Here is a 25,531-nt window from a genome sequence, read left to right as displayed (position 1 = left end):
AAAGAAGCCAGACACAGAAGGCCACGTATCACATGATTCCATTTATATCACATGTACAGAATAGGCAAATCCATAGAGATGGAAAGTAGATTGCTGGTTTCCAGGGGCTGGGGGGAGGGGATTGGATTGACAGCAGCTGGATGCAGGGTTTCCTTTCAAAGTTGATGAAAAAGGTGAAATTAGGTAGTGCTGATGGTTGCACAACTTTGTGAATGTACTAAACACCACTGGATTGTGCCCTGTGAAAGGATGAGCTTTGGGGTACGTGAGTTATATCTCAATCAGAAATCCATCTTAAGAATGAAATGCAGGCTAAAGTGATCAACTCCTCAGCAAAATGCAGATCCAAGTATCCTCTCTGATACTAAGCACACAGAAAATTCTAGAGAGAAAGAAAAACTTGACTATAAAAGGGAGACAGGAGAGAGACATGAAAGGGGATAAAATTAGTTGGATGAAAGAGGGGAGTGATTTCATGTTTCTAAGTACCGGTAGGGAGGCCCTTTCAATCTTCACTCCACCCTCCTACTTAGCAAAGTTGGAAAGTTAAAAACTACACCTGCCAGATTCCTTGGAGGTCAGAGCCCCAGCCAAGACTTGGGCCCCTCCCGCTTGCTGCATCTGTGCATGACTGGGGGTGGTGGGGAGGTGCCCTCCTTCCTGCTCCTCCTGGCTGCACTGGCTGACAAATATGAGTTGACAAATTTGAGTCTCTCCTGTAAGAGAGGTCCAGTGGTGGGTGGCTTCTTGACCTGAATCCCTGACCCTGGACGCAGCTCTGGGCCTGCCATAACACATCTCCAAGTGTGGGGCTATTGGGGGTCCTGGGTCCTCCCATCCCTCTCGGCTCCAGAGGCAGCATCAGCAACTGGAGGTGCCTTGGGGGGTCAGTTCTGTTTTGTTTTGGAAGTCATTCCAGGAGACACAGTCCAAACCAGGTTATTAGGCCCCTCCAACAATGCACAAGCCCCAAATTTCCTGTAGAAAATGTCTGCCCAACTAAATCTGCAGAGTGGTTTCCGTTTCCAGAAGCAGACTAATATTTTCCCTCATAGACCCTCTCAAACTGCAGTTTCAATACACACAGATCAAAACTGCTTAAATGTAAGCTTTAAAAGCTGTGAACTGGGGCTTCCCTGCTGGCGCAGTGGTTGAGAGTCCGCCTGCCGATGCAGGGGACGCGGGTTCGTGCCCCGGTCCGGGAGGATCCCACGTGCCGTGGAGCGGCTGGGCCCGTGAGCCGTGGAGGCTGAGCCTGTGCGTCCGGAGCCTGTGCTCCGCAACGGGAGAGGCCACAGCAGTGAGAGGCCCGCGTACCGCAAAAAAATAAATAAATAAAAAGCAAAAAACAAAAAGAACCGGTGAACCGCTATATTGTATACCTGCAACTTATAGAATATTGTAAACCAAGTATACTTCAATTTTAAAAAACCGCGTAAATGATTTTCCTACTGTTTTCTTGGATGGTTGATTCCTGTGCACACCTTCCGTTGGCCTCTCGCTGGCCGATGCGGGAATCTGCGGGGCAGCCGGGAAAGGTTGGCATGGTGCGCCGCCAAGCTCCTCCCCCAGCCGGGGGTGGGGGTGGGGACGGGGGCGCGGAACGGAGGCGCCAGCTCAGGCTCCGCTTGCCCTCCTGCGTGGTGGCTTCTCTTGTTGCGCAGCACGGGCTCTAGAGCACAGGCTTCAGCAGTTGTGGCTCGCGGGCTCTAGAGCACAGGCTCAGTGGCTGTGGCGCACGGGATTAGTTGCTCCGCAGCATGTGGGGTCTTCCCAGACCAGGGCTCGAACCCATGTCCCCTGCATTGGCAGGCGGATTCTTAACCACTGCACCACCAGGGGAGACCTGCTTTTCCTGTTTAAATCAGCCAGACTCAGTCTCGGTTGCTGACAGCTGAGACCCTGACTATGCAGGCACCTGACTCTAACTTTTTCCTGAGTGTGCTTTCCCACTCAGGGAAGGGGCACGAGACCCAAAAGAAGGCCGGCCCCAAGATCAGGTTTGCTCCCTGGTGTTGTGGAGAGTGGGGGAACAGGCATTATCATATGATATTGGCAGGGGTCCAAGGAAACACTTCCACAGGGGACAGGGGCTGTCAGAATTAGGTAGGCGTTAGAAACCCGCCAGACCACCGGGTCTGCATCTAGGGATGCTCACACGTAGACAAGGATGTATAGGGATGGTCGTTGTGTGCAAAATCAAAGGCTGGACACATGTCCACCAGCAGGCTGAGTAGTGTGGACTGCGTACACTGTGGGCCTCCAGCAAGAACGACACAGACTTCTGTGACGGCAAAGACCACCACCGTCTGTGTGAAGACAAGGGTCAGACATGCTCAGAGGAGCACAGAGATCTCTGGAAGTCACAAGAAATAATAAGGGTAGGGGCCTATGGAGAGATACTGGGAATTAGGGAGGGAGGGCAACTTCTGTTTTTTTGTACTCTGATTGTTTTTCCAAGTACATATTTTATTTTATTTTATTTTATTTATTTTTTTGGCCATGCCATGCAGCATGCAGGATCTTAATTCCCCAACCAGGGTTCGAACCCATGCCCCCTGCAGTGGAAATGTGGACTCATAACCACTGGACCACCAGGGAATTCCCTCCAAGTACATATATTATTTTAAAATGTCACATACCCCTGCATCCTCCACAGTGAATTAAATGCCAGGGACTTCCCTGGCGGTCCAGTGGTAAAGAATCTGCCTTCCAATGCAGGGGACGTGGTTCGATCCCTGGTAGGGTAACTAAGATCCCACAGGCTGCGGGGCAACTAAGCCCTCGCACCACAACTACTGAGCTCACGCGCCTCAACTAGAGAGAGAAAACCCACGCCCCGCAACTAGAGAGAAGCCAGCGTTCTGCGAGGAAAGATCCCACATGCCTCAACGAAGATCCCGTGTGCCGCAACTAAGACTCGATGCAGCCAAAAAAATAAAACACAAACAAAATAATTTTTTTTTTAAGAAAGGAGTTTGTTCTTTGCTAAAAAAACAAAACAAGACTCACTCACTAATTGCCTGGAGTCACACTTGGGAATTGTCTACACTTTGACCCTGAAACCAAGACCATGTAACCTTTCATGGGGAGAACCCCACGCACGACCCCAGCAGTTCTTAGGTTACCTTCTGCCCTGGGAAGTGACTTAAAAAGCCCTATCACAGGTAAAATTAACATGCTTAAAGCCAAGCCCCAATATTTCTCCTTCAAGCCCATCCTGTTCCTCGTCACGCCACCTGTTAATGGCCCAGCTAGCTCATCAAGTCCTGAAACCCAAAGCCCAAGTCAGCCTCGAACCCTCGCTCCGGGCCCAGCCCCAGGCCACCGGGCAGCGGCAACCACTCGCTACGGTTTCTTGGAGCCAAAGGCTCACCTCACTTGGTCTCTCCACCGCGTCTCTGCCAGTCTTCCTGACTCTACTCGCCCCACCCGCTCTGCTCTCCAAAAGGGAGTGCTCCCTCGAGGAGATTTGCCCAGCCACGTTGTACACACGTGTGCAACCCACCACACGGCATTTGCACATACATCACACGTGCACACGTACCCATGCAGACACATCACCTACGATCACATCACATAAGTACACGTGCACAAACTGCTCACACACCGCACGTGCGTCCACGTGGGCACACACCACACGTCTCCTGCAGCAGACTTGCAACTGCCTGCCCGCCCCCACCCCTCTTCCTTGGTAACAGAGCTCGCCTTCTCTGCAGGGCGCCACTTAATAAAAGCATTTCCCTGCCCCCCTTGCAGCTGGACGTGATCACGTGACACGCCTCTGGCCAGCGAGGGGATGAAGTCGCTGGCGGGACGTCCAGGAGGGCTCGCCACGGGACAGTCAACGATGTGCCCCTTCCGCCCGCCCGGAACGCAGACGGCGCCAGGGATGCACGGACCAGGATGCAAGCCGCGTGCTGCAGGGGGCCAGGTGGACACCCGGACGGAGCCCGTGTCCTCCAGCGCTGGGGACTGCTACCCCTGGCCCGACGGCCCCCGTCCTGGTCTGCCCCGCTCGCCGGGCCGCCGAGCCCCACCCTGACAGCCTGACGGCCAGTCCCGCCAGGAGCCGCCCGCTGTCCCGCCCGCTCCAGCCTCCGCCCAGGCACGCGCCCCGGCCAGGTCACTCGTTCCCACCGCTCGGTCTGCTGCTGACACGGCGCGCGGCGCTCCTTGCACCTCTCTCGGTGAAAGACCCGTGGAAAGACCGAGAAAAAGGTAAAAGAAGTGACTAAGCAAGGTTTGTACTCATTTAATAAGAAAATCGCTTCTTTAAAAAAATAATGTCTCTACGTGCCGAGTTGTGTGCAGTCAACGCGCGAGCTGAAAATAGACTCGCAGCAGGTTCTCCCTGTGACGGAAACTCAAGGGTGACGCAGGCCTCAGGAGCCAGACGGGAGAAGCCGCGCGCGGGCCGTCCCGTCCCGTCCCGTCCGGGCGAGGCACGCCGCCGGCAGCGGGCCGGCGGGTCCCAGCGTGCACGTCGTGGGCCAGCTCAGTCACTGTCCCCGTCCCCGTCGCTGCCTTCCAGGGGGCGGGGGACCTGCGGAGCGAGAGCAGACAGGAAACGCCTGTTGGGGCGCGCTGTGCCCGGCGAGGGCCCGCCCCTGCACGGGGGCTGCGCAGGGTGAGCTCAGCCTCACCCCGTCTTTCTCTTCACTGACTCAAGAACCTGTCTTGAACGGGCAAAGCCAAGGGCTGGGGACCACAGGGGGTCTTCGTCGGGCTCCTTCAGGTCCCCGGAGGCTTCGGTGACCTTGGGGACGTAAGACTGAGCCACTGCAAAGCTGGTCAGGTACAAGCCCCTCAGCGCTACATAAAGACGGCAGATGGCCAGAGGCCTCTCTCCGTCTGTGGGAATCAAGCAGAGAGCAAGCCTGGCCCCCAGGTCCCACCTGTACACGCGCTCCGTTTGCCTCACAGTGCTGGGAAAATTAATCACCACCACCATTTAGAGTGACTATTTCACAGACAAGCCTGGGATCCCAGTCTCTCCTGAGAAAAGGTAAGCTCCGACAGGACTCCGGTGCACCCTCCACCAGCTGGCGCTGAGCTGCAGGGGCCCTTCCCGTGGAACGAGAGGCCTGCCGTCTCTCACTCTCCACCAAGTCCCGTGTCCTCCCCGACGCTGCTTGGAACTCACCAGCCGACCTGCAACCCCTGCCTTTCTTCCCCCTGGCCCCCCTTGCTTACTCCCCTTTACCCGCATGCACGTGGGTTTACAAGCCCAGCTGGGGAGGAGGACAGCGTTTTTCTAGATACTGGGAAGAAATCTCCCAGAGCTCCAGGTGGGGATCTCACCCTTTGACAGCCAGCCTGCTGGGACACCACGAGAGAACATGGGCTTTGGGGACCTCTCTTGCCCCAGGATAAAGAATTGAGAAGTAAAATGTTAACTTTTAGCTCCAGCACCTCCAATCGTGGATGCTCTCCTTCTAACATAAGGTTGGCAGTTAACTCACAGATGTATCACACTTTGAGCCAGGTCCCTGGTCGGTATCGGACAGCAGGGCTCCGGGAGAGAGGGGCCGAAAGCACAGCCTGCACCAGCCTGCGTCCCCTCCCAGACGGAGGAGAGCACCGCGGGCCTGGACAGGAACGCCGCCCAGAGGGCGAGGAGAACGACGCTTGGCCGCTCAGCGTCCCTGGCGCCTGCCAAGCGACCCCACGTTCTGGAGCCAGGTATGTGCCAACTGACCAGCAGCATCAGCCAGAGGAGGACGTCCGACTGGCACCTCCACCCCACACACAGGAAGACGGCCACCGGGCATGTCCCTCACCCAGCGTCACTAAGCGCAGAGCAGGGGAGCTGGCCACCAGGTCCTATGCCCTGGCCCTGCTCCTCCCACTGTTGTGACCCCGGGGCAGCGGCAGGCCTCTTGGTGCCTCGGCTTGCTCATCTATACAATGGGTACAGTGACAGGGGGCAGAGTGGGTTTAAGCTTAGCCACGGACAATGACAGATGTGGACAAGTGCTTGGCTGAGCTCCTGGAAGGGCCAGCGCCAGCCCCCATGGCTCCCCTGACCCCCAGCCCCCGTGGCCCCAGCCCCACCTTAGTTCCCGGGCTGCTGGCCGCGTGGGCAGTGGCGCTGAAGTCATGCATGGGCAGGGTGCTCAGCCACTGGGCCATGGACCTCTCGTGGCGCTCGGTGCTGATGATCGTGGGGTAGATGTGCTGCTCCTTGAAGGCCGTGACCTCAGCCTCCTCCCGCGCCCAGTCCAGCGGCTCGTGCAGCCCGTCGTGGCCGAAGCGCTGGTTGTACTTCTCGAAGTGCACCCGCTCCAGGACCAGGCCGAGCCCCGGCGCCTTGGGCACGTCCACCTTGGCCTCCCCCCAGCAGCGCTCCAGCACGCTCTCGGGCGCGTAGCCCTTGACGATGGCCACCACCAGCCCCACCATCTTCCTGATCTGGTGCGTCATGAAGCTCTGGCCCTTGACCTTGATCACCGCAAACTCCATGCCTTCGCGCACGAAGGGCTCCTCGCAGAACATGTCGAGGATGTAGCGCCGGGCGCTGGGCTCGCGGGGCCCCTTCTGTGAGGTGAAGTTGTGGAAGTTGTGGGTGCCCCTGTAGCAGGCCAGGAGCCGGTTCACGCGCCCCAGCGTCTCCGCACGCAGCTGGTACGTCTCGTCCTGCGCGTCGTGGTCCTTGTGGGCGAAGGCGAACGTGGGTAGCATGTAGAAGTAGGTCCTGGCGTCGCACTTGTTCTTGGAGTTGAAGCCGCCCGTGACCCTCTTCAGTCCTGAGGGCAGAGGAGGCGATGAGGACAGACTGACGACACCCTGGGCAGGTCTGCGCGCCGGCACCTCACCTGCCAAACCCGGACAAGCCCGAGGGGGCCCTGGCTCCGTGCGCTAAACCCTGTCAAACAAACCCCGGGGTCGGCCAAGGTGCGGGACATCCTGCTCTCGCCTCACGGCTCCCGGGGGACCCACGTGGACTAAAGCACCAGCCGGTGACCCCGACCCAGAAGCCTTGGATCAGAAGCCATCCTGCAGGCGAGGCCAGGGACAGCAGTGTGTTCAAACAGCAAAAGCAACTGGAAACAACTGAAAAAGTCCTGCAACAGGGAAACACGATCAACGGCTCGTAGACGTTTGCAGAATGAACCGAAAGCAGCCCCGCAGAGCAGGCGCCCGTCCCCTGAGCGCTCACTGTGCCTGGCCAGGGCTCCCAACAGACTTCTTAACCATTAAGTGAAAAAAGAAAAGCAAAACGAAGAATTACGCGTGTATTTCTCTTTGTGAGAGAAACACACACACACGGATTATGTCTGTATTCGTATAGAAAATTTCTGAAAGAATCACAACCGTTTGGGGGGCACTTTCTGGGAACGGGGGAGCACGAAGCGCCTTGTGGCCCTGGGCGCTCCGTGCTGCGCGGCTGTCCTCACGCTGAAGTCCAGACCGGGTCGCGAGGACTCAGCCTCACAAGGAGGCTGACTTAAAGGCCAACTCTGGCTTCGTGTTACAAGGACTGATTCGGACACCGCCCCGGGGCTGCCAGTTCAAGGCTGCATCTGGGCCGCCTTTCCCGTCTTCTGTCTCTGCCGTCGTGTGTGATTTGGGGTAATCTTATTTTTGTGTTTTGTCTTGCCTTAAGAATCCAATTTCATCGACACAGAGCATCACAGGTATGCTTTGTGCACCTAATTTCTGTCGTGCGGAACATAACTGCCAAGAAAAGGCTGAACGGGGCCGGCAGCCGCCCACAGGGCTGGGCTGTTAATGAGGGAACCGCCGCCTTGCCGTGCGCCATGTTATGTAAGCCGTGATAACGGCTGCGAATTGTGTCGGGTTCGGTATTATTTTAGCAAAAGTGGGGAAAAGTGGCATACGTGAGAACATTGCCATGGAATGAATGCTGAGAGGCATCACACGGGACTTTAAGAGGATTGGCTCCCAGAGAAGGTCTTCAGGAGGGAATTATCCTCACCAGGCAGAGAAAGACCACAGAATAATAAAAGTAAAACCGTGTTATGCCAATAATAAATGCAGAGCCTTTCCTGGCAGTGCAGCGGTTAGGACTCCGTGCTGCCACCGCAGGGGGCGCGGGTTCCATCCCTGGTCGGGGAACGAGATCCCACGTGCCGTGCGGTGCAGCAAATAAATAAATAAATAAAAATTTTAAAAATAAATTCAATAGTGGGCAAAGTAACCAAAAACAAGGGTTGTGACTCTGTGTTGAGAACCCTATTTATACTTGTACCAAATGTTCATGGCAGTTTCTTTTTCTAACAGCCCCAAACTGGAAACACCCGCAGTGTTCCCCACCAGGTAACTGGATAAACAACTGGAAACCATGCAGCGATGGGAAGGAACAAACCGGATACACCCGACAACGGGCAGGAATCTTTTTTTGTTGTTGTTGTTTTTTGTGGGGTTTTTTTGGCTGTATGCGGGCCTCTCACTGTTGTGGCCTCTCCCGTTGCAGAGCACAGGCTCCGGACGCGCAGGCTCAGCAGCCGTGGCTCACGGGCCCAGCCGCTCCGCGGCACGTGGGATCTTCCCGGACCGGGGCACGAACCCGCGTCCCCTGCATCGGCAGGCGGATTCTCAACCACTGCGCCACCAGGGAAGCCCAGGGCAGGAATCTTTAACCAGGCTCAGTGAAAGAAGCCATTCCATAGGGTCCTATTTACATAAAACTCTAGAAATACGAAGCAATCTATAGTGAAAGAGAGAGATCAGTGGTCGCCTGGTGGGGAATGGGGTGGGAAGCACGTGGGGAGGGTTACAATGTTCTGCAGATGACAGAGAGGGTGACTCTCTCAAGTGGGCTGGTTTCACAGGTATGCACACATATCGCAACTTTTTAAGTGTATAATGAACTACGCAGTTTACCGTACACTGGTTATACTTCAACTTTAAAAAGCATTTAAAAGTGTTTTTAATTCTCTGGTTAAAGACAAAATGACACTGTAGCGTGCGGCCGATAACACAGGCAGACCTAAAATACACGTCATGACAGCAGGACAGGTGCAAGTGCGTGGCTGCAGGTCTTAGGTGCGTGCAAGGTGGCCTGGCTTCACGTGAAGACAGCTGTGGTAACTGGCCCATGGATGCTTTGACCCCAGGGCTGGCAAACAGTGGCCAAAACCATTGCCGTTCCTGTACAGCTTCTGAGCTAAGGCTGAAAGGGTGGTTATAAAAAGAAACAAAGGAGGAGAATATGCAACAGAGACAGTGATCTATGTGGCCACAAAGGCTCAGATACTTTACTACCTGGCCCTCTACAGAAAGACTTTGCCAGCCCTTGCTAAGGGCCGGCAAAGCAATGACTAAAAAAATCCATAGCGAGTCATCGCATTAGCTCACCAAGGTGATAATGAAATGCAATGATAAGAAACATCAATTAATCCAAAAGGAGGGAGAGAAAGAAGAGGGAAACAAACAACAGATGGGACAGCGAGAAACAGAAGGCAAGAAGAGCTACCCCCAGCCACCCCAGTACCACATTAATCATCAATGGCACATATATGCCACTTAAAAGGCAGAGAGGGTCAGACTGGAACTCCCATTATCAGGTCTGTTCCAATAGGGAGTCACAGCCCCTGTTTTAATTTTATCAAATCTGGACTTTCATATTCAAGCATTTGGTTAAAACAAGGCACATGTAGCACCAAGATGCTGCACCGTGGGCCTTTCCAAGTCTGTCTGTCTGGCTGTGTCCCTTTCTGAAGGAGGTGGGAATACTGAACCCTTTCTCACAGCTGACTCACAACCACTCCTACCAACTGCTAAGCAACCACCCTTGTTACCTTAGCTCTGCAACAGAGAAATTCGGTGAAAGAAGAAATTTCGTGTCCCTGTGAGACCGGCCACCACCCAGCGCGCAGCGCAGCGCTGCAAGGCTTACCCAGTATCCGAATGTGAGACGGAAGGTGGCTGTTAATCTTTTCCAAAAGGCCGTCAATCAGCCACACCTTCAGGGACACAACCTGGCCGGCCGCAGACACACCCTGCAAAGGAAGCAGACATGGGAGGGCCAGCTGGGCCTTGCACTTGGAGCACGACACTCTGCATCTTTCCGTGGAGGAATTCTGCTTTTAGAAGTGCATCTGAAGGGAATAATCAGATACAAGAACAGTGCTCTGTATGCCAAGGGAGTGAGTGCCACATAACTTATCAAATATTACAAGTGAACTTCAGAGCCCAACAAAACATGGGAACAAATACATGAAATCCTGCAGATAGGAGATAAAGTCCCACCTTGGATGTGACTCTCAAGGACTTCGGAAAAAAGAAAATGCCACTTAGATGACAGAACTCTGGAGCTGAGCAAGGAAGAGGTCACGATCTGAGTCACAACAGCAGCTATCCTGTGGGGATGGGGTGCTAGTGACACAGGTAAAACTGATCAAGCTCTGCACTCAAGGAGAGTGCAGTTTACCATTTGTATGTTATAGCCTTTTTCTAAAAGCAAGTTTTTATAAAAGGCAGTACGGCAGTAAGGTCTGGGGGAGGGGGGCGGTGTGATTCGGAAGGTGGACGAGGAGGGCCTGGGATGCGGGCGACACCCCCACATGTTGACCTGAGTGGAGGTTATCCAAGCGCTCACCGCAGAATCACCCATTTCACTGTATCCTGACACTGTACGCACCTTTCTGTTTACTAGAATCATACTTTCTAAAACGATTTTTTTTTAACGTAAGCAAAGAAGATAGAGTACCGTGTAACACATGTAACACTCCTGCCGAGAAATATCTTTAGTCTGAATCTAGTCATGAGAACAATCAGACAAATACAGATTGAGGACATTCGTCAAAATAACTGGCCTGAACTATCCAAAAACATCACATCAGGAAGGACAGAAAGGAGGCGAGAAGACCATTTTAAAGGAAACTCAAGGTGGCGTTTGAGTTTGAGTTTAAAGGAAACTCCCTGGTGGCGCAGTGGTTAAGAATCCGCCTGCCAAGCAGGGGCCATGGGTTTGAGCCCTGGTCCAGGAAGACCCCACGTGCCGCGGAGCAACTAAACCCGTGCGCCACAACTACTGAGCCTGCTCTCTAGAGCCCGCGAGCCACAACTACTGAGCCCGTGAGCCACAACTACTGAAGCCCGCGCGTGCTTAGAGCCCGTGCTCCGCAACTAGAGAAGCCACCGCAATGAGAAGCCCACGCACTGCAACGAAGAGCAGCCCCCGCTCGCCGCCACTAAAGAAAGCCCACGTGCAGCAACGAAGACCCGACACAACCAAAAAAATAAATTAACAAAAGAAATAGAAAAAAAATATTTTTAATTTTAAAAAAAATGAAGGAAACTCAAAAGACATGACAACTGAATGGAACCATCAACCCTAGGTTAGACAGACACAGGATCAATAAGAAAGGGTGTATCAGTGTTAAATTTCCCAAGGGTGACAGCCACACCGAGCAGTGGCCACTGCTCATGCGACATATTTTGCGGGGAAGGGTGATGGCGCCTGCAACTTCCTCTCAAATGGTTCCATTCAAAGGCACAAAAAGGAGAACAAATATGGCAAAAGTTTAACACTGCTGAGTCTAGGGGAAGACTCAGGGTGTTCATGCATTGTTCCTGAGACTTCCGGAGGTCTGAAGTTTTTCCAAATAAAAAGTTGGAGAGATTTTTGTAAAAAAGAAGAAAGACAAAAAATAAACGGGTGAGATGGAACACAGGCCGAATCCACTGTTCCCCAGGCAGACACCCTCCAACACACAGGCATCTGGCCACGAGTGGCTACTGAGGACATAAAAAATGGCTGTTCTGAAAGGAGGTCTCAAAGTCTCAGTACACGAAAAAGGAACGGAAATACATCTCATGGCTAATCTTTTTATATTGATTACATTTTTTTTGGGGGGGGGGCTGTGTTGGGTCTTCATTGCTGCGTGCGGGCTTTCTCTAGTTGCAGCGAGCAGGGGCTACTCTTTGTTGCGGTGCACAGGCTTCTCATTGCGGTGGCTTCTCCTGTTGCGGAACATGGGCTCTCTAGGCGCGCGGGGTTCAGCAGTTGTGGCACACGGGCCTAGCTGCTCCACGTCATGCGGGATCCTCCCGGACCAGGGCTCAAACCCATGTTCCCTACACTGGCAGGCGGATTCCTAACCACTGTGCCACCAGGGAAGCCCTGATTACACGTTGAAATGAGAATTTTCTGGATATGCTGGTGGAGAGGTGGGTGATGACTAAAGGATACAGGGAAGTTTTAGGGATGATGAAAATGTTCTAAGCTTGACTGTGGTGATGGCTGCACAACTGTGAGAAAAGACTAGAATCAATGAATGTACCCTTTATTATTATTATTATTTTTTTGGTTTTTGTGGTACACGGACCTCTCACTGTTGTGGCCTCTCCCGTTGCGGAGCACAGGCTCTGGACGCGCAGGCTCAGCGGCCATGGCTCACGGGCCCAGCTGCTCCGCGGCACGTGGGATCTTCCCGGACCGGGGCACGAACCTGTGTCCCCTGCATCGGCAGGCGGATTCTCAACCACTGCGCCACCAGGGAAGCCCAAAGTACCCTTTAAATGGGCAAAATGTGTGGGAGTGAATTACAGCTCCTTGAAACTTTTTTAATATGAAACAAAAACTAAAAAAATATTGTCATTTGTTCATCCATGGGGATGTTAGTATCAAAGGCTTTCTAGATTTCCCAAAATGTAAGAAGGAAGACACGTTCTAATAAAACCATCTCTAATAACAGTGAAAACTGAAATAAATGCTAGCCCTATATTTGGAAATGCTGTCTTCATTAGCTCAGGCAAATGTTTACTTTTCTTCTGCCTTGAAAACAACCAGAGAGCTGTAAGTGGGAAAGTTAAAAAGAAAACGAACACCACGAAGAGGCCCAGTACTCTTTACCTGGACCAACTAACATGTGACTGGATCACCCACAAGACTGCCAGGTGCCTGTTTTTGTTCTTAGCTGTCTGTGAGGTAGCTCTGGTTCCGGGATTCTGGCCTGGGCTGATGGATCCCAGGGGACGCTGTACCTTTGAAACTCAACGTTATTCAGATTCCCAGGACCCTGACCTGCAAAAAGCTACATGTACCACAGACTCCCAGTGACCTTAGGTGGCCAGAGAGATGATTTCAGGGCCCGGGTCTGAGAGAGCAGGCTCAAAGGTGCGCGGGCACTCTGGGTTTTTTATCTCCTGGGGGAGAGCTTTACGTTCTCCGTGGCTGGCTGTCCCACCTGCCTCGGCGACACCCTCCATTCCTTTGTGGGGAGCTCATGCTCACACCAGCCCCACACCTGGGAATGTGCCAGGGTGGGACCAGCAAGCGACTGGCCTGGGACGGTGGGAGAGCCAACCAGACAGCAGGTCTCAGTCTCATGAGCATGAATGGACAGTGCTGGGTCACAGCCACCCGAGACTTCTGAGTGTGCAACTCCCGCGGGGTTCCAGAGACTTGGCGCTCACACACGCACAATGGAAACTATTTCCCGTTCATCGGTTTTTATGCTGATTACACGTTGAAAGGTGACTACCTTGGACACACTAAGTTAAATAAAATTGATAACAAAACCCAGTGTCACCTGTTTCCTTTTCCCTTTTGGCTGTGGCTCCTAGGAAGTTTAATATCACACGCATGGTGGGCCTCTGCAACCACGCGGTCCTACTTGTATCACGAGCCTGAGATGGATGGATCTAAGGCAGGTGTTGTGGCCACCGTGCCACACACAGGAGTGACAGAGGAGAAAGCACAGACGGAGAGGACACCAGACCCTGTGGCCCTGAGCACCTAGGTCCAGCCACACCTGGGCCGGAAATGCCCCAGCTTCTTGGCCACAGGAGGCAACAACTTTCTTTCCACTTACACTAGTCTGAGCTGTGCATGTCTTTTGTAGCCAAGAGAATCTTGAGAGACAAAGATGCTAAGATGGAAAGCAGGACGAGGACAAACACAAACCACAGACCGGCAGCTTTGGTGCTGCTCTCGCACCTGCAGGGGATGTGGGGACAGCACCTACCTTGTCCGTCCGGGCGCAGCGCTGGAAGGACATCTTCCGCATGTCCTCCCCGTGATTCTCAGGAATACAACCCGACCGAACCAGGGCGGACACCAGGTCATCTTCGATGGTCTTGAATTTCGAGGACCCAACATTCCTCTGAGGAAAAGAGAAGAAAACTTGTTTTTCACTCAATCACTACCCACAGTAGGGGCCCTGGGCCATGGCTCATCCAGGTAGGGGCAGGTGCATTGTGCCCACACCTGGCAGGTGGGAACTGCACCTGTGGGCATGGAGAGACCCTGCAGCTCGTCCCCCGACCCATGGGAAGCAGGAAAGCCACCTGTGGGTACCCACAGTCCTAGAAACTTCCCACCCTGGGCAGCTGACAGTGGGCATCACCTGAGACATCATTTCCCCCTACCTGGTCAGATGTGAGACCAGCACCCTCCTGCTGGAGACCCATCTTTCTGTTGCACCTGGCCAAAGAGGGACTCCCCTCCCTCAGCACCCCCAGGGGTCTCCCTCCCTCACCACAGCCGGGAGCGGGCCCTCCCACATCACTACAGGGAGGCAGACCCACCCTGCTGGAGGAGGAAGCCACCCCAGGGTGCTGCCAGCACCTAGTGGGTGTAGATGTAGTGTAATCACAGTCCAGGGCCTGCAGGACCCCATGACATCAGTGAGATCACCACCCTGATGTTGTCAGAGAAAATCTTTGCAAAGCAAGGGACACAGGGCGACAAGCACTTCTCCAAGACGCACCACAGTGGGCAGGTTCTTCCCAAAGTCTACGTTACGGTCCCCACTGCAGCTTAAGTCCAATCCCTTTACTCAGCAAGAAGCTATAAATGCTCCTCCAGCGATCGGAATGGATATTAAGAAACGGGGATGACGACACTTCCCCACATCCCGCTGTGTCCTTCTGTCACCCTGTGAGCTACCATCACTCGCTACCCCCATCCATTCCCCTAAAGGGGAAACTGAGGCAAACAGAAGGTGATGAGACACAGGCAAAATCCTCAAGACAGCGCATAAGGCAACAACACACGTAATCAGTCACCCTCAAACAAAAAAGCATTTAAACATCCGCAAAGAGCAGCAGAGGTGGTTTATTAGTTCCAGTAAGTGAGACCGAAGCACTGTTTCCACCATTGTCACAATCTACCCGTGGTCATCAAAGGTCATCACATTGGTTTCACGGGTGCAACCCTTTACTTAATAAAAAATACTAAAACAGGATACGAAGTATCTCATTACTACTATTATTTACAGTAAAGGTGACCACAGCACCTGGTAAGGTTGGGCACTGTTTTCTTAAACTTCCATTTCAGTTAGATACTCTACACTGCAGTGACTTCCTCCCTGCGCGTCAAGCTTAAAGAAGTTTAAAGAACAAGGCACCAAAGTGTAAGAGCCACAACGCTGACCACAAGGAACAAGAAGAAAATCTACGTGCATCTGCTAGGGTACCGGGGCTCTTGTGCCTTTCAGGAGAGGGTCACGGGGCTAGGCTGGGCAGGGAGTTCTCACGGGCCTGCGTACCCACAACTGGCACCTTCACGTGTCTAACAAAGAGTAACAGCCGCCTCTTCTGAGCATCCCTGGCGCTGTCCCAGTTCTAGCGTGCGGCATCGGTCAGCCCTATAAAGTCAGCACTGTGATCATAAAGGTGAGGACACGACGGACTGAGAGCTCTAGTCACTGGCCGCCTCTGCTCATCGGCAGGCCTGGGCCTTTAACCACCTTGGAAGACTCATGAACGCCTCCCCCCGCCGCCAGCACCCAAGCAATGCATGGATGAAACAGGGCTCAAAGCCGCTTCAATTTGGATCTAAATCTTGCTTGATGGGCCCCACACGATAAAGGAGATGAAGAATGAGACCCCTCTTTCTGCCACTTCCCAAGATGGCTCACTGGGTAACTGTCACTCTGAGGTCCCTGCCCCAAGCACAGGGGCCTTGAGAGAAGTCAGAGCCGCCCAGCCCCGCGGGCGCCCTCACCTGCATGCCGTGGTAGCCCTTCCCGGAATAGGCCATGAGCAGCACGATCTTCCGCTTGGGCAGCTTCCTGGGCTGCTCCCCGTCCTCGCTGCTCTTGAGCTTTTTCGCCTGCTGCTCTGTTTCCTCCCAGATCCTGGCCGTGCCCTGCCAGCCACGCCGGGCCTTCCTGTCCTGCTCCTGCTTGGTCCCCACGGGCATGGGGGTGTCCCCATTCCCTGCCATGGGGGGCAAACTGAAAAGACACGGTGTGGGGGGTGTGTATGTGAGCAAAACACAGAAGGAAGCGGCCCAGTGAAAGACTGACGGTGGCAGCATGGTCCAGTAAACACCCTGGGCTGACCACCGAGTCCGAATCCCAGCTGGGCGCTAACTGCAGATCTTGCCCAACCACCAACTTGGCCTCGGTTTCACTGTCCAAGAAATGGAGCAGTGACAGCACTTTATGCGATCAGGGCTGGTGCTCGCCGGGCATGCAGTCGGGCTCAGTGGGGGTCAGCGTGCTACCCTGGGGTCACGGACAAGTGCACTGTCATTACCAGAGGAGGCGCGGTCCCAGGCGAGGGGTCCACGGTCCGCAGGCTCTCCTCAGGGCCCAGGCCGCCGCCCGCAGGCTGGGGAGCCCCATGCAGGCCCGGGAGGGGCGGGGGGGCACGCGCCCGACCCCTGACCTCCCCCGGTACGCTCCCACCCGGGCCCTCTAGACCCCTAACCTCCCCGGGGCCCCTACACACCAGCCCGCCCCTCCTTAATTCCGACCACGGCCACGCTCCAGCCCCACCCCTTGTGAACTCTAACCTTTCCGGGACCCTCTCACGCTCCAGCCCCGCCCGCGGATAACCTAAGGCGTCCCTGACCCCCAGGCTGACCTCTGACCTCCCCAGTCCCTCCAGCTCCCCCCTCGTCCTCTCGCCCCGCCCAGCCGGCTGGCTCTCCCTCGGGAATCGGGGAGACCTCGGCCACCCCCGCCGGGACTAGTGGGGCGCGCCCCGACCCGGCCCCACTCACGGAGCCGCGTACTGAGCCGGAGCCGGACCACGTGGGCGAAGGCGGAAGCGGAGCGCGCGGCCGGACGGCGGCCGGACGTGGACAAAAGTCCTTCTGGGCGAGGCGGGCCAAGGCGGCTTGGGGCGGAGCTTGGTGTCAGGGGCAGGACTGAGCGGGGCTTCGGGGCGGGGTGGGCGGGGCCTGGCGCCGGGAGCCCGGTTCCCGGCTGCCAATTCCGGGGTGGTTTGAGGACGATGTGGATGCGCCCTCTTAGGGCGAACAAATCGTCCTAACAACTACGCTTTCCAGGCTCCGTTCCGTGTTACAAGTGTTAGCTCATTCAGTCCTTTCGCCCGCCTTAGGGAGCAAGCACCATTAAGAGCAAGAACGTTACTGAAGAGGAACCCGAGGGACAGAGAGGCTGAGCCCATGGCCGGAAGCCATACAGCACCAGCCCCGGCATCTGGAATGACAGCCTGTCTTTCAGCAGTGTGCAGACCAGCGCCTTCCCACAAACCTCATGAGAAGACGCCATGTGCCAGTGCCAGGTGCTGCTCTAGTGGCTTGATGCCTGTTAGCTTATTCAATCCTCATGAAGCCTTGAGGAAGGTTCTCTTGTCCCCATTTTACAGATGAGGAAGCTGAGGCACGGAGAGGGGCCCAAATGCCAGGGAGAGACTGGGTCATGCTGGAGCCGCCTGTGTGAGAGCTCCAGGGAGTGAGGACCTCCTGGAAGCTAGTAGAAGACAGATGGGAAACTCGTCCACACATGGGGTTTGGGAGGCGGCACAGATGTCACCACAGCCGGCGGGAGCGAGCGACAGCCCGCAGAAGGTGGAAGGAAGTGCGGCTCGCGGCATGGGACTGGGACTCAGACCTCCCTGAGACGGCCACTCGGTCAGTAGCTATTTTCCGAGCACCTGCTAGGTTCCCAGCGTCTGCAGAGGCTGGGAATAGACCAGGAGCAGAACGCGTGCCCTCGGGAAGCTTCCATTCTACGGGGGACAGACAATGACAGACCAACAGCAGGAGTGTGTGATCAAGTATTAAATGCTGTGTGAAAACGACTCAGAGGTACTGACGCATGCTACGGCTGGGGGTGAACCTTAAAAACACATTCAGTGGAGAAGCCAGGCGCAGAAGGCCACGTCGTGCTTGTATGATTCCATGTACAGCTGACCCTTGAGCAACGCAGGGTTGAATGGGCAGCTCCACCTATACAGAATTTCACTAAATACAATGTGCAGGATTACTCAGTCGGCCAGTGGCTGAATCCACGGATGCGTAGCCACGGACACGGAGAGCCAGCTGTCAAGTTATATGTGGATTTTCGACTGCGTGTGTGTGGGGGGTCTGTGCCCCTAACCACCACGTTGCTCACAGGTCACCTGTATATGAAATGTCCAGAACAAGCGAATCCACAAGAAAGAAAGTGGATCAATGGCTGCTGACAAGGATTCTCTCCTGGACCAAATTCTACTCAGCTGCCTAGTTGGAAAAGAGCTCAGGCAGGCGGGAGGGCACAGCTCACCTGTGCTAAACAACCCCCCAGGACAGCCCACCCCTCTGAGGAAGGGAAGAAAGAGCTGCCCCAGGGTTCCAGGCATGAGAAAAGGTCAAGGTCACATGTGGTCTGGGGAACTCAGGTGGCTGAGCAGCCTTAGGAAGCATCGGGGCACCTTCACACAGAGCACCCCACCATCACCAGAGCACCCACCATCACACAAAGCACCCACCATCACACAAAGCACCCACCATCACCAGAGCACCCCACAACAGAGCACCCTACCTTCACCCAGAGAACCCCATCACACAGCACCCCTTACCATAGAGACTCCTTTGTCGGGGGACACTCCTTCCCCGCCCTCGGCCTCTGCAGCTCTGGAGGCCTGGGCCCGCTCCGGCACATGGAGGTGGACACGGGGCCCAGGCTGAGCCATCCGTGTGAGCGCACGACCTGGGCAACTGTGGCGGCTGGAACTAGAGCCACCGAGGAAGACGGTTGAGACTGGATGATGGGACTTCGGGTTGTGCCCCGGGAAGCATGCCATCTCCCCCTGCCCGTGTGAACCAGGAAGCTCCTGGTGCTGGAACCGAAAACCCAGGCCGGGTGAGGGCAGTGTCAGGGGCAGGCCCAAGACCCCAGGCTGTGCCACAGGCCAGCAGGTGGGGAGGATGGAAGCTTGGGGCCATGCTCCGAGGTCCTGTGTCAGGTGAGAGAATGAAAGCAAAAGACTACCGAGGGGCCTCCCTGCAAACTGGCCATGGTGGCACCGAGCCGGACCCAGCAGCCCCGATCCCACATCTCTGATCTACGGAGAACAAACTGAGGCCTGTGAGGCTGGGACAGGTGCCCAGGGGGCAGTTGGAAGTGGGGCAGGCACCTGAGCCAGACCTCCTGGCCGAAGGCCCCCTGTGAGCATGCCAGGAGCGTGCAGGGCAACGTGAGCTGTGCAGGAAGTGAGGAGCCGGTCCCTCCCGTGTGCCCGCTGCACCCCCGGCCCAGCCTGCCCTCCTGGGCCCTCCTTACTCTCAGGCTCCTACACAGGGCTGTTTACAGCAGCTTTACCCATAAATACCAAGACTGGGAAGCAAGAGGATATCCTTCAGTAGGAAAATGGATAAATAAACTCAGTACCCCCAGACAGGGGAGTATCATTCAGCATTGAAAAGAAATGAGCCATCAAGCCATGGAAAGACCCAGAAGAAGTCAATCTGAAAAGGCTATATACACTGTGTGATTCCAGCATTCTGGAAGAGGCGAAACTATGGAGACAGTAAAGGGACAGGGGTTGAAGTCAGGGGGATGAACACAGAGCACAGAGGATATTCAGGGCAGTGAAACTACTCTGCGTGACACTGAAATGGTACAAGTCATCGTACGTGTGTCCAAACCCACAGCACGGGCACCAAGAGCGAATCACAACGTAAACATGGACTCTGGGTGATGCTGATGTGTCAGTGTAGGTTTATCAGTTGTAACAGATGAATCCCACCCATGCAAGGTGTTAACAGAAGTAAAGTGGGTGGCAGGGGAGAGGGAGTATTGGGGAACTCTCTGTACTTTCTGCACAATTTTTTGTAAACCTAAAACCGCCGAAAGGAATAAAGTCTATTAATTTGACAACAAAATGCCACGGTTGTCTTAATCCTCTTTTGGCATTTCTTTGTGTAACATACCGGGAACCCCACAGAGCGGAAGGGGCTGCATCTCCGCCAGGCACAGCCCTTCCTGTCTGCAGAGCCGAGAGCACTGCACTCCAGGAAGCCAGACTGGAGCAGCCCTGCTGGGACCTGGCCTTTTGAGGCCCCACCTTCCACTTCCTCTGTCACTACCCCTCCGTGAACTTTCATTTCACATTGCGGTTAGCCTTTTTGGTAACTTAATGAGATACTTTTAACCTATTACAACAATATGTAGGGCTTCCCTGGTGGCGCAGTGGTTGAGAATCCACCTGACGATGCAGGGGACACGGGTTCGAGCCCTGGTCCAGGAAGATCCCACATGCCGCGGAGCAACTAAGCCTGTGCACCATGACTACTGAGCCTGCGCTCTAGAGCCCGTGTGCCACAACTACTGACCCTGCGTGCCTAGAGCCCGTGCTCCACAAGAGAAGCCACCGGAATGAGAAGCCCGCGCACCGTAATGAAGAGTAGCCCCTGCTCGCCACAACTAGAGAAAGCCCGCGCACAGCAACGAAGACCCGATGCAACCAAAAAAATAAAAATAAATAAATAAAATAAACTTAAAAACAGATAAATAGGGCTTCCCTGATGGCACAGTGGTTGAGAGCCCGCCTGCCGATGCAGGGGACGCGGGTTCGTGCCCCGGTCCGGGAGGATCCCACGTGCCGCGGAGCGGCTGGGCCCGTGAGCCGTGGCCGCTGAGCCTGCGCGTCCGGAGCCTGTGCTCCGCTACAGGAGAGGCCACAGCGGTGAGAGGCCCGCGTACCGCAAAAAACAAAAGACCAAAACCAACAAAAATAAAAACAGATAAATAAAAAACAACCCGTAGTTTAAAAAATGGAAAGCTTACCACTCAACAACAAAAAGAGAAACCATCCGATTCAAAAACGGGCAAAGGACTTGAATGGACATTTCTCCAAAAATGATCTAGAAGTTGCTGACAAACACACGAAAAGATACTTGAGGTCAGTAACCATCAGGGCGCAAAACCACAGCCTCTCACACCCACCCAGAGGTGGAGCGGGGGACCCTCCTGAGCCGTGGGTGGGGACGGAAATGACGCGGCCGCCGTCAAGGTCTGGCAGCCGGTGAACCCCTGGAGGACTGAGCTCCCAGCCTTCGCCCGACCCTGGCCCCCAAACTCCAGCTGCTGCTGCAGGACATGCGGGGGTGGGGCGTGTAGTCCGAGAAAGGAGGGGACGGGAGAAGGGTAGGCCGTGACAAACCATCGGTAACAGCAGCCCAACAACTCGAGAGGTTTATTTCCTTAAATTGATGTTACACAACTTAACGCAAGGGGTGGAGGGGGGCGGGGGCGGGTGACACAAACGTCTTGTAAGGTAGGCCAAGGGTGGAGAGCTGTGCTGTGGAGGACAGGCTGGGCGGGCAGCGCGCGCGCTGCACCCTGGAGGCCGCCCGCGGACAGAGCCCGAGGGGCCCCTCCCGCGGCGCCGGCCCCCCAGAGGCCCTGGTTCCAGCAACCGTAAAGCAATAAATACGGACATCTGCAGGAGGAGAAGCTCAAGTCACCGGTGAGGAGACAGAAATGAGTTCCAGGGCTGCTCTTCGTCTTCTGGGTCCAAGCACAGAGGCAAGATTTCAAGTATCGCAAGAGAGAAACACGTGGGGTCTTCGCCTGGGCCTGCGGTGAGACCTCAGCGCCGGGGGTACTGGACTGGGGCGGCTCCGTCTGCATCCTTGAGGACACGTTCTAAAGGGGCTCGGCAGAGCTGGGCAGGCCAGAAAAGGGACCCCCCGCACAGCCCGAGCCTGGAAGGTGGCCTCCCCGCCTAACCCCCATGGCGGCCAGGACCTGGTGAGGGGACAGAGGGCTTGACATCAAAACCTACTGTGAGAGCTGGACAGGGAGCTTTACGCACAAAAACGGTCCTCAGCTGCCCGCCGTCTTCAGGCAGGGAGCAAGGGCAGGGGTAGGGCCGCCCTACAGGCAGGAGGGCGGACGGCCGTGCGCAGACCACACGCGCCCAGCGCCGCCGGCCCCCCGGGTCTCAGCATCGCTGCCGAGGCTGCCCCGATCCTGCCCCCGTCCCTTCAGAACAAGACGTCAACGCATACGAGTTTTCTTCTTGTAAAAATAAAGAAAAAGAGCTGCAGAAGATAAGACACATCTCAGGAGTAAAGTGTGAGAGACGGCAACAGCGTCTGTGCTGGGTTTTGGAAGCTCGGTGCTTCGGACCGTCTGTCCCTACAAGAACATTTAAATAAGACGGCTGTGTCGCCCCGACAGCAACCTGGGCGGCAGGCACCGCACACGCGCTCGCGGAGCTGTCTGCACACGGATATGTGATCACGGGCGTGTACACGCGCCTGGTGGTGCAACAGCCGGGACCGAGTGGCAGCCCCGGGTCCAGTCCGCCTGCATAAAGTGCTGGGTGACTCACTAAGCTGGGTGGTGGTCTCGGGAAAGGGAGGGGAGGGAGCCAGGAGGACACACCTTTTGCCGGGTGGATCCGCTGGGCAGGCCTGGCGGCTTTGGCTTGAGCGGGCATCGCGGCCTCAGGGCCTCTACTTGTCCTCAGCAAGGCGGCCCTGGGGTCTGGGCGGGGTCAGGGGTGCCCACACATCCCCACCTGCCATCGAGGCAGCCGGGAGAGAAGTTCTCATTGCCGGCTGGGTAGGGAGTCCTGCCCGCCGGCCAGGCCAGGGCACTGGCCTACGTTGAGGTTCTCTGAGGGGCCCTCCAGTGCCCTGAAGTCCACGGCCGCGGAGCCCAGGAGACAGGGACGTGGCTTGAGGCCTGGCTCCGGACGCTGGGTGGGGAGCCACGGTCCTTTCCCCAGCCTCAGCGAGTGGTGTCACGGCGGCGGGCTCGTCCCTTCGAGCCCGGCCAGCACGCTGCTCCGCACCCCACGGATCGGCAGCGAAGGGCCGGGCCTCCAGGAGGTCAGGCACAGAGGCCGGTCAGCAGGGCCGAGAGTCTCCGCTCAATGCACAGCTTGCCTGCAGGGAGGGGGGAGCGCGGGCGCCACGGTGAGCGGGCACCGGCCGCCCCTCCCGCCCCCGCACCCAGGGGCCCAGCGGGCACTGACACTTGGCGATGTTCTCCACGTCTGCCTGGTCTGAGAGGATCTGCTGCAGCCCCTCCATGAGCAGCAGGGCCTTGTGGTAGCGCTGGACACAGTCCTCCCGGCGGTGGAACATCTCGTCCAGGGCGGCCGACTGCACCTGCCGGGTGAGGGCGGAGGCTGGGCCCGGCTGCCCTCCGTGGGGACGGAGGACCCAGGGCCGGCGGCCGCACGAGCCGCGCGCAGTCTCGACAGAGGCTTGCCCGCCGCAGGCCGCCGGGGTTACGGGGCAGGCGGCCGGCCACCCGCACCGGGCAGAGCGCGCCCCTGGTCCCGGTCAGGTCAGTGACGGTCCCCCCTGGGGCAGGGGGAGCTCGGGGACGAGGAGGCCGGCTGTTCCCGAACGTCTGTTCGGGCTGCGTTTGGACCGCATGAGTGAATTTTCTCAAAAACAGGCACTGCCTTAGAAGCAGCGCTTTTGGGGCACAAGGACCCCAAAGCAACAGACGCAGAGCACTGAGCAGGGCCCCTCCAAGCCCCTCCTGCCTTCACGCCGAAGCTCCCAGCTGGGCTGCCTGCGGTGGTTTCCTCTAGACAAGAAGGAACCAACTCACCTGCTAAGAGCCTTGAAAACCAGGTTCCCCGTTTTCCAGGTAAGGAACCTGAGTTTCAGGGAGGGACACGCCTGGGCCATGGAGCCTCGCAGTGAGGCGCGAGCCCGGGGGAGCTCCCGGCTCCCCACCAGGGCTGGAGGGGCCCGGGTGACATCTGCTGGCCGAGGGGACAGTGCAGCGTAACTTCCCACCCCGGGAGTGACGCCCCCTGAAGTCCGGTGGAGCTGTGGCCGTCGACCCGCCCTGCCCACTCCTCAGCCGGCTCTCCCCGCCCTGCCCCACGCGGCCACCCCTCCCCACCGTCGTACCGTCTGCACCGCGTGGCTGAAGATGAGCTTCTCGGCGGTGACGCTCTGGATGCGGTCCAGGAGCCGCTGCTTGTCCAGGAAGAAGCGCTGCAGCCGCAGGCTCAGGCCTTGGCAGGACACCACACTCGTCTTGTACAGCTCGTTCAGCTTCCGCACCACTGTGGGAGGCACCCCCGCAGCTCAGGCCGGTCCCCAGGAAGGGAACCCACGCGACCAGGGGGGCAGAAGCCCCTCACTCCGTCCCCGGGGCGCTGTCCAACCCCACCTCCTAGGTGCTCTGCTCCAGCATCTCACGCTGTGCCTTCCCGCCCCCCAGACCCATGGGGGCCCTGCCGCAGGGCCTTTGCACCTGCCCCACCCCCCCCACACACACACTACCCCTCCCCGGGCTGGGCCTGCACCAGGTAACCTCCTCAGGAAGGCCTCCCTCATCACCTCTTCCTCACTGACCTTCTCCCAGAGATAGTTATCCCTCCCTCCCCGACGCCCCTAACGTGAGCTCAGGGTCTCCTGCCCCGAAAGCTGCTGCCGCCGCCGCCGCCGCCGCCACCACCGCCGCCAGCCGAGGCTGCCCTCACCCTGCTTCACGGTGGATGACAGGCAGAGCCTGCCGGCCCGGATCTGGTCGATGGCGGTCTGCAGGCCCGAGGAGAGGAGCTCGGCCGCCTTCAGGTAGAGCACCAGCTGCTCCGCGAAGCTGGAGGGCGGCGAGGACGCGTCAGGGGCGGGGCCCGCACCCCCGCTGCCTCCCCGCGGGGCCCCGCTGGGCACACCCACCCCCACTCGCGGCTCAGCAGGCTGATCTGGTCGGCCACCACGCTCTCCTGCAGCTGGTACTCGGGCCCCCCGGCCGCCTCGCTGGCGCTGCCCTTCAGGGCCGCGATCTCCAGGACGTGCTGGACGAAGACGAGCGTGAAGCGCAGGCTGTGCAGGATCTCCGTGTGCTCTTGCTGGGGAGACGGGGCGACTGAGGGACGCCCCTCGGCATCCCGCGCCCAGCCTGCCCGGACGCCACGCTGGCCCAGGCGCCCGCCCCCGCCCAGCCCTCACCTCCATGAGGGTCTCCTCGGGGAGGTCGGGGGCCTCGAAGGTCACGGCCCCCTCCAGGTTGGCGGCAACGGGGTCGGCAAAGCTGCAGCAGTGGCCGGGGGCGGGTACCTCGAGGGGGGCCTCGCCGTAGGCCCCGGGCGCCAGGTGACGGGCGGAGGGGGAGCCCGCCGAGCTGAGGGGGCTGGAGGAGCCCACTGTGGGGAGAGGGCCGGCCGCCCCTCCCCGTCAGTCCTCCGCCGCTGTGCGACACAGAGCCCCGTCCCCACCCGCTCCACTCCCCCCGCTCTGCGAGCAGGCGCCACAGCACAGCCTCACCCCTCCCGGGCCCCCGCCCACTGCAGGGGCAGCCCGGAGTCCAGAGGCCGGGGCTGCAGGAGCCTGTCCCCCCGTGACGGCCCCGAGCCCGGACCCCGAGCCTCCAAGGAGGACCCTCCCAGGGCC

General features: G+C 57.1%; 2 protein-coding genes across 8 annotated transcripts in view; both read right to left on the bottom strand.

Annotated features, from left to right (window-relative positions):
* Positions 1 to 4,239: 4,239 nt before the first annotated feature.
* Positions 4,240 to 17,024, bottom strand: PUS1 (pseudouridine synthase 1). 4 transcript variants are annotated; one of them, XM_059040026.2, is made up of 6 exons: positions 16,928 to 17,024; positions 15,923 to 16,154; positions 13,941 to 14,078; positions 9,866 to 9,968; positions 6,058 to 6,749; positions 4,240 to 4,546 (listed from the first exon to the last, which is right to left on the bottom strand). In XM_059040026.2, the coding sequence occupies exons 2-6, from the start codon at positions 16,142 to 16,144 to the stop codon at positions 4,499 to 4,501; spliced, it is 1,203 nt and encodes a 400-aa protein (XP_058896009.1). In that variant the 5' UTR covers positions 16,145 to 16,154; positions 16,928 to 17,024; the 3' UTR covers positions 4,240 to 4,498. The 4 variants fall into 4 exon arrangements, with proteins under 4 accessions (XP_058896009.1, XP_066870818.1, XP_058896010.1 ...); XM_067014717.1 differs by having other exon boundaries at positions 16,940 to 17,011; XM_059040027.2 differs by having other exon boundaries at positions 16,459 to 16,959.
* A 4,300-nt stretch (positions 17,025 to 21,324) lies between these two features.
* ULK1 (unc-51 like autophagy activating kinase 1) overlaps positions 21,325 to 25,531 on the bottom strand; it is a 22,500-nt gene continuing 18,293 nt past the window's right edge. For all 4 annotated transcript variants that reach the window (XM_059040010.2, XM_067015999.1, XM_067016000.1 and 1 more), the window contains 6 exons: positions 25,091 to 25,284; positions 24,818 to 24,990; positions 24,619 to 24,737; positions 24,041 to 24,198; positions 23,143 to 23,278; positions 21,325 to 23,053 (listed from right to left, as the gene is read on the bottom strand). In XM_059040010.2, coding sequence (XP_058895993.1) covers positions 22,998 to 23,053; positions 23,143 to 23,278; positions 24,041 to 24,198; positions 24,619 to 24,737; positions 24,818 to 24,990; positions 25,091 to 25,284 — 836 coding nt within the window. In that variant the 3' untranslated portion in view covers positions 21,325 to 22,997. The remainder of the gene's footprint in view (positions 23,054 to 23,142; positions 23,279 to 24,040; positions 24,199 to 24,618; positions 24,738 to 24,817; positions 24,991 to 25,090; positions 25,285 to 25,531) is intronic.

This window comes from Kogia breviceps, chromosome 15 (genome assembly GCF_026419965.1).
Source record: "Kogia breviceps isolate mKogBre1 chromosome 15, mKogBre1 haplotype 1, whole genome shotgun sequence".
NCBI lineage: Eukaryota > Metazoa > Chordata > Mammalia > Artiodactyla > Physeteridae > Kogia > Kogia breviceps.
This window is presented reverse-complemented; position numbering and strand designations above follow the sequence as displayed.